The 7,334-nt window shown below is 54.1% G+C and overlaps 3 protein-coding genes across 3 annotated transcripts; 2 read left to right on the top strand and 1 right to left on the bottom strand.

Annotated features, from left to right (window-relative positions):
• Positions 1-748: 748 nt before the first annotated feature.
• MONBRDRAFT_34694 (uncharacterized protein) lies at positions 749-2,326 on the top strand (the record flags this gene model as incomplete). The annotated part of the gene is made up of 3 exons (XM_001750699.1): positions 749-917; positions 1,559-1,941; positions 2,109-2,326. 3 exons carry the CDS (start codon positions 749-751, stop codon positions 2,244-2,246), a joined length of 690 nt encoding a protein of 229 aa, XP_001750751.1. The 3' UTR covers positions 2,247-2,326.
• Positions 2,327-2,874: 548 nt separating this feature from the next.
• On the bottom strand, positions 2,875-5,176 carry MONBRDRAFT_34693 (uncharacterized protein; the record flags this gene model as incomplete). Its single annotated transcript, XM_001750677.1, has 5 exons — positions 2,875-3,156; positions 3,279-3,343; positions 3,500-3,574; positions 4,283-4,334; positions 4,502-5,176. The coding sequence occupies 5 exons, from the start codon at positions 5,174-5,176 to the stop codon at positions 3,079-3,081; spliced, it is 945 nt and encodes a 314-aa protein (XP_001750729.1). The 3' UTR covers positions 2,875-3,078.
• Positions 5,177-5,443: 267 nt separating this feature from the next.
• MONBRDRAFT_34692 (uncharacterized protein) lies at positions 5,444-7,186 on the top strand. Its single transcript, XM_001750698.1, has 4 exons — positions 5,444-5,698; positions 5,962-6,143; positions 6,355-6,601; positions 6,716-7,186. The coding sequence occupies exons 1-4, from the start codon at positions 5,492-5,494 to the stop codon at positions 7,049-7,051; spliced, it is 972 nt and encodes a 323-aa protein (XP_001750750.1). The 5' UTR covers positions 5,444-5,491; the 3' UTR covers positions 7,052-7,186.
• Positions 7,187-7,334: the final 148 nt, after the last annotated feature.

The following is a 7,334-nucleotide window of genomic DNA, read 5'->3' as shown; positions in this document are numbered from 1 at the left end:
ACCGACACGAGAGAGCGCGCACGAGAGAGAGCGAGAGAGAGAGAGAGACACACACAGAGCGAGCAGTTGGAGCTTACTGACGACAAGAGAGCAGAGAAAGTGAGAGAGAGAGATCAGAGAGAGAGAGAGAGAGAGTAAGAGATCAAGAGAGAGAGAGAGGGAGATCGAGAGAGAGATCAAGAGAGAGAGAGAGATCAGAGAGAGAGATCAGAGAGAGAGATCAAGAAGGAGAGAGAGATCAGAGAGAGATCAAGAGAGAGAGAGAGATCAGAGAGAGAGAGATGAATTCAGAGAGAGAGATCAAGAGAGAGAGAGAGGGAGATCGAGAGAGAGATCAAGAGAGAGAGATCAGATCAGAGAGAGATTATAGGTCAAGATAAGGTCAATGTGATCGAGAACTCGAAGAGAATGGATGATGTGAGGGTGTGGTGGTAGAGAGGCGTGCGGATCGTCAATGACCTTTAAGGTTATTTCAGAGGCAAACACAGAGAAATAACATGGCTGCCGTCTGTACTCAGAGACAGCATGGACGCTGGAAAGAACCAAGTGATGAGAACTCGCACCAGGCCGCCGACACGAATTTTCTGACAATTGACACGGTCATGGTGACAGCTTTCGCGTACGGCCATTTTTGCTATCAAGCAGGTGGCTTGCAAACAGGGACAAGAAAGTTGAATCGTTCCCACGTGATTTTTCCTCCCCACATTGATTCACTTTTCCCACCCACGCACCTGCGCTGACCGCCGAGATGAAGGTCATCTGCTCGTCCGAGTTTGTTACCATCCCCGATGGCGGTGCGTATTCCCTGCTCTCCCCTCTTGCTCTGCAAACGGCGGTGCCCTGGCATGTCAAAGACATTGTGGTGGTGGTGGTGGTGGTGGTGGTGGTCCTGGTGGTCTTGTTGCGTTTTGAGAAAGGTCGGGAGGAAAAGCAGGTAGTCTTTGACGTTGAGCTTGGAAAGAGGCCACGAGGACCCTCGGCCTCAGCCTCAGCGTCAGCCTGGTGTATCGGGTCTTGGGTGCCTGTCATCGCGGCTTGCGTACTTTTGGGCTGACTTGGTGGCCCAGACGGTTCATCCTCGGTCTCCTCTTGGAATGCCGGGGTTCATGGAGCTGCAAGCGGCCCCACATCCATCACGCACGAGGGCGCGCCATCGGTTCTGTGTGCCATCTCGACGCGTCGGTCCCAGATCCCCAAAGACCTTGCGTTGCACGACTGTTCGTGCACCTTGTCAAGGCGCCCTGGACAGGGCGGTGCGGCACATCTTGTTTTCTGTCCAAGGGCATGGTGTCGCCTCTGTCCAAGCGCGCCACTTTTGCACATGATCTTGTGCGCAGCGTCCAACGGGGCGCGAGAAGGGGGATTTGTTTGTTGAGCGAGCTCCAGTTTGTGAGCCACCACGACGACGCAGTTCAGCCAGCTACTATCACCACCTCTGTTCTCACCACAATGTCTTGATATCATTATCGATGCCATGCCATCTTTGCTGTTTCCTCACACTTCCGTCAGTCGCCCAGTGCTCACCATCCATGTCTCGTCTTGTTTGCCTCCCCAACAGTCACCGTCGAGGTGAACCAGCGCCACATCAAGGTGACCGGCAAGCGCGGCACTTTGGAGCGCGTCTTCAGGCACATCCAGACGGAGATTGTCTTCGTCTCTGCTCAGAAGCTCAAGGTCTCGTGCTGGTTGGCCAACAAGAAGGCCCTCTCGTGCGTGCGCACCGTTGCCTCCCACATCAAGAACATGATCAAGGGTGTCTCGTACGGTTTTGCCTACACCATGAAGACGGTGTATGCGCATTTCCCCATCAACTTGGCCTTTGATGGCGACAAGACGATCAACATCCGCAACTTCCTTGGCGAGAAGGTTGTGCGCACCCGTCACATGCTTGAGGGTGTCACCGTCAAGTCCACTTCCAACAAGGACGAGATTGTTGTTGAGGTATGTTTTTTCAGGGTTTTCTGCATTTGCACTCGTCGTCTGCGCCGGTCTTGTTTGATGGACGCATCTTTTTGGGCACGATTGGGTCGGTTTTTTTTTCCCATTTGCTTGCTAACTCTCACGAATCATGCTTGTGCTCTTGACGTCCCCCCTTTTTTTTCCTGCAGGGCAACGACATTGAGAAGGTCTCCCTCTCGGCCGCTCTCATCCACCAGTCGACTCTGGTCACCAAGAAGGATATCCGTAAGTTCCTTGACGGTATCTACGTCTCGGACGTCGGCACCGTTGACCCCATTGACGCATAAACATGCCAAGGTGGCCAATATTGCACGCCCGTGGTACAGCCTCGGATCCAGCGAGCGTGGAAATTGCAATCTTGATTGTTACCCCATTTCTTCTTCCCAAGATTTCACTTTTCCTCACAACAATTGGGAGCCCGACGCCTCACATCTTTTTACAATGTTAACGCGTTTGTTTTTAATCACGCGTCGTTCCCGGCCAAACATGGGGAGTGTTGATGTTCTGCCTGTCCTTGCTATTCCCGATTGAGCGTGGTGGATGCACCGAGTGCTTCCATCACATGAGTCATGTTGAAACCTGCTCAGGGACCAGGTTTAACTCTGTCGAGCCCACCGGGCATGAACAGGTCATGGCCAATGGCACAAGGGGCTTTTGGTGGTTCTTTCAGGACGTTGATGAAGTATCGACGCGTATCCCTTTCTCCTCCTCTGTACAAATCACTTAACAAACAGCGTTCTGTCATTCCGTGCTGTTTGCGCTTCCTGATTTGGCCATTTGATCGCTCTGTTCCCTCGCTGATCGAGGATCCACCACAAGGCTGCATGCTAGAGATCTTGGAAGTCTGTTACCCTTTCAAGTGTTTTGAAGGTGATCATCGAGCCAGTTTCGGGAGGGAAGACAATGGAAAAAAAAAAAAGAGTTTTCGAGTCAAGTCATCAAGACCACGGGGTTGGGAGAGAAGGAGAGCAAGGGGAAGCGATTTGAGACGGGTCAAGAAGACACCGCCCCGGGAGCAAGAGGACGGGTCCAACGGGATCTGATCCTCCCTTGTGCACCCTATATGGCTGTAAGAGTCACAAAAGTCTGGTTTGGAGACAAGAGTGTGTCACCACCAACTTAAGCCTTCTGCTCCTGGGCCGCGCGCACGTTGCCCTTCTTGGCAAAGCGCATGTTGCGGAGGAACTTGGGGTCCATCTGCGGGAGGACAAGAGGAACGCCGCATGATGCGAAAAAGCAAGATTGTGTGAGCAACGCGTCTTATTCACTGGTGTGGTCGCTGGCCGTTGATGAGGCGCGCAGGCGAAGATGAAACGTACGCCCTTGAGAGCGGGGAAGCGCTTGGTCTTGGGCTTCTTGAGGCCGTTACGGTGGGCCTTGTAGTCTACATGAGCAGGCGAGAACATTGACGAAAGGTGTCAGCTTTCCACCAATGGTTCCGATGGTTCCTTGTGGAATTGAACAAAAACAAAGCCCTGTCGCGGCCGCTGACTCTAGAGCGGGCAGCAAAGCACAGGGAGAAGTGCGAGGCCCAACATACTCTGGTTGTGGGCGGTGTGGTTCTTGGACTTGGCCATGGCTAACGGTCTGTAGAAAGCAATGGGCGTGGCATGAGCTGTGATGTAAAAAAGGAAGAGCCAAGGCGAAGGGGCAACCCTCAAGGTTTGACCGCGTCCAAAGACGAGCCGACAAGCGCGCGCGCACGCTCAAGCTCAGCTGTCTCATGGACACACACACAAAGGAAAAGACCCCCAAAAAAAGAGGCACTCAAAGGCAGTGCACGGCTGGATCTGATCAAACGAGCGTCATGCCGATGAATCAGAGCCACTGATCCACATGCCCCAGGCCAGCGAATGGGGCCCCCCATCGTGCAGAAGCAGGGCAGGCCGCCGTCGCTTTCGCCTCGACACCCAGCGCGGTCCAAGGGCCGCGGAACCGGGCCAACGCATGGAAGGGTTCAAACCTCGAAACAGAGTAGAAAAGTGTGGGGGTAAAAAAACCGCTGGTGTGATATCAATCGGAAAACACCTGTTGTACTTTGTCGTTGTCGTTGTTTGTTGTTTGATCTGCTGACATTGACGTTGGCGAGTTGACGTTGGCGACGGCGGCGGCGGAGGCGCAGAGGCGGCGGAGGGGGTGATGGGAGGCAAGCGGGGGATCGGCTCGTGTGGCTTCATATGTGCTGGAGCGAGACCCAAGGCTACAGGGCGGGAGGGAGCCCTTGTTTCCCCTTGGTCATGAAGCCATCTGCCCTCAGCCTCATTGGCTTTTCGGTGCAACGGACAGCAAACCCTTTTCTTGAGACCACCCCTTCATTCTAAACATTTCAAAACATCAGTGCAAAAGAGAGAGAGAGAGAGAGAGAGAGGTTTGGCCTAAATTTGCCATTTTCTTCCTAATTTGGACGGTAAGCCCAAAGACAGAAAATTTCAACCGATTTTGAGTGATTGACACACATCGCATCTCTGGTTATCGTTATATCTCCCTGCGAAACTCGTTGGTTGTGAGCTGGCCCCCTTCCCTCTCTCTGAATACTGCATACGTGTCTGTTAGAGAGAGAGAGAGAGAGAGAGAGAGAGAGAGAGAGAGAGAGAGAGAGAGAGAGAGCTTGAGAGAGATGAGAGAGAGGAGAGAGAGAGAGAGAGAGAGAGAGAGAGAGAGAGAGAGAGAGAGAGAGAGAGAGAGAGAGAGAGAGAGAGAGAGACACGGCGCGCGCTTGACTGAAACGGCAGCGCGCCTCGTGTCCGTTGACAAGTGTATGTACCTGTATCTGTACAAACCCTTTGGGCATGGTCGCCTCTACGCGCCCTCGTGTGCATGGCTCCTCTGGTGTTGTGCATTCGCCCAAATGCATTTGCAAGGGTACATCGTGTGTGTGTGTGTGTGTGTGTGTTTCCAAGTGAAACGGCAGCCCCGGGAGGCGCTTCGACCGCGCGTTCACTGGCGTTGACTGGCATTTGCAAACACGGATGTCGCTTTCCTTGTCGCTTACCACTGTGCGTGGGGGGTTTGACACGCACACACTGGCCTCGATCTTTAACGTCTTGTCCCCCTTTTGCTTGTCATTCGGCTCCATGGCTCTCTCTCTCTCTCTCTCTCTCTCTCGTGCCTGCCCCGCCTTTGCTGTGCGTTTGATCGTCTGTGTGTGCGCTTGGTCGTGGTGTGTGTGTGCGCTTGGTCGTGGTGTGTGTGTGTGTGTGTGTGTGTGTACATCCATGTGCGTCACTCTCTAAGTGTGCGTCTCCCCTCTTTCCTCCTCCTGCCTCACGTCCTCCTCCTCTTTCTCCTCCTGCCTCACGTCCTCCTCCTCCTCCTCCTCCTCCTTCTCCTCCTCTTTCTCCTCTTTCTCCTCCTCCTCTTTCCTCTTTCCTCTTTGCTCCTCCTGTCCCGTCTAGCTTGTGAGCTGCTCGTTCACCCCTTTGACTCACCGATCCGCCGTTTTTTTTGCCCTCCCTCCCTCACTGCCACCCCTAGGACTCTTAACAAACCTTTTTCTTTGCTTCACGACACACACACAGGATCACCGGACACCATGGCTGCACTCAAGGAGGTGGATCGCCAGCTGGCTGAACTCGAATGTGCACCCCGCAAGCCCGAGGAGGAGGAGTACATCCAAGCTTGTGCCGATGTGGCCACTGAGGAACAGCGCAAGCTTCTCTGTGAACACGACTACCTCACCTGCGTCCGTGGCTACGCCTCGTACGAACCCCGCAAGGAGGAGACCGTCAAAGCCTTCAAGGTTTGTCTTTCCAACCGCCTCCCTGAATCCGTTGTCCGCGAGCCTCCCCTCGATCCGTCAATCCCGTGCCAACGCCACCAAGAGCAAGTCCGCAACAGTACCGCCCCAGCAAAGACAGGGAGACATGACAAAACGAACAGAACGAAACACAACAACAATCCCCTCCCCCTTCTCCATTCTGGGCGCGATCAGTCCCGTCTTCATCTCTCATCTCGTGCTGACCCCCCCCAACCCCAACCCTCAACCCTAACCCTCATCCACAGAGCATTCTCGACTGGCGTGACAAGGTCAACTACTACGAGTACATGACCAAGCGCATCGACGGTGACGCCGACTTTTACCAAAAGTGGCCCGAATACATTTATGGCCACGACAAGTACGGCCATCCCCTCGTCTCCCTTCACGTCGAGAAAATCAGCACTGATGCCCTTGCCGCCATGGACTCGTACGTACCCTGGCTCCCTCCCACCGCCTTGCCCCCACCTCTTTGACTTTTCCCTCTTCGTTCCCCTCTTTTTGGTCGTTCGGCCGTTCATGTGATTGCAAGGGAAAAAAAAAAAAAAAAAAAAAAAAAATAAGAAAATATCAACAACACATCAACCACAACACCTCTGCCACAATCGCGCCTCACCCCTTGCCCGGCCTCCCATCTATAGGGATCACATGCTCCGTTTGCAGGGTCAAAAGCAGGCCTTTTACAGTGCTTACAAGAAGCAGCTCTCCGACAAGCTGGGCGAGCAGCGCTACAAGTACTCCCTCATCGTCGACCTCAAGGGCAGCGGCATGAACATTCTCTACGGCCAGAAAAAGGCCGTCATTCAAAAAGTCTTCAGCGTCGGTGCCGACTTTTTCCCCGAAAGCCTCTGGAAGATTTACGTCATCAACGCCCCCTTTGTCTTCCGCGTACGTTTCGCCCTCATGTTCACCCCCGCCTGCTGTTGAACAATTATAACACATCCTAACATCCCACCCCCCTCGCCTCCTGCTCATCTACATCTGTTTGAACCCCTCCCCTAGACGGTCTGGGCCATGATCAAGCCCTGGATCCACCCCATCACCCAAGCCAAGGTCAACATGCTCGGCTCGGCCTCAGCCGCCGTCAAGAAGATGCAAGAAGACGGCCTCGAGCTCGACGCCATCCCCACCTTCCTCGGTGGCACCTGCGAGCCCGCAGAAACCTTTGACAAGCTCATCGAAATGATCGAGCAAAACAAAAACCATTCCGCCATCAACCCCCTCTCCCTGACCCCGCCCGGCGCGGCCGACGCCACCGCCCCCGCCGCATCAGGCAACGCCGCTATGGACCCCACTGAAAAGGCCGCCGAAGACATGGGTCACCTCGCCGTCGTATAACCAAGTCTCAACTTGCCCCCTCATCCCCGTTCATCAGTCCCCTCTCCAACCTTTGCTACTCACACCCCCCGAGTGAGACAGAGTAGGGGCCTTGTGGGACAGAAGAGAAGAAAAAAAATTGACCGAGTATCCTTGACTTGCTCTTTGGTTTCTCCGGCACAACCACATCTCGCGGCAGTGCAGGCCCCTCGCCTCCACCACATTGGTGAGCAGCCAGTTTAAATGTGGGCATCAAACATAACACAGCACAGCACAGCATTGCACAGACAGACAGACAGACAGA

This window comes from Monosiga brevicollis, genomic scaffold (assembly GCF_000002865.3).
Source record: "Monosiga brevicollis MX1 MONBRscaffold_46 genomic scaffold, whole genome shotgun sequence".
NCBI lineage: Eukaryota > Choanoflagellata > Craspedida > Salpingoecidae > Monosiga > Monosiga brevicollis.
Note: the sequence above shows the minus strand (reverse complement) of the source record. Positions and strands in the feature narration are given on the sequence as shown.

Excerpts from the sequence above, each read along its gene's own strand:
- MONBRDRAFT_34692 (XM_001750698.1), top strand. The coding sequence starts at position 5,492 with ATGGCTGCACTCAAGGAGGTGGATCGCCAGCTGGCTGAACTCGAATGT. Across the intron at positions 6,144-6,354 it reads GCCCTTGCCGCCATGGACTC|GGATCACATGCTCCGTTTGC; the intron begins GTACGTACCCTG and ends TCCCATCTATAG. Across the intron at positions 6,602-6,715 it reads ACGCCCCCTTTGTCTTCCGC|ACGGTCTGGGCCATGATCAA; the intron begins GTACGTTTCGCC and ends CCCCTCCCCTAG.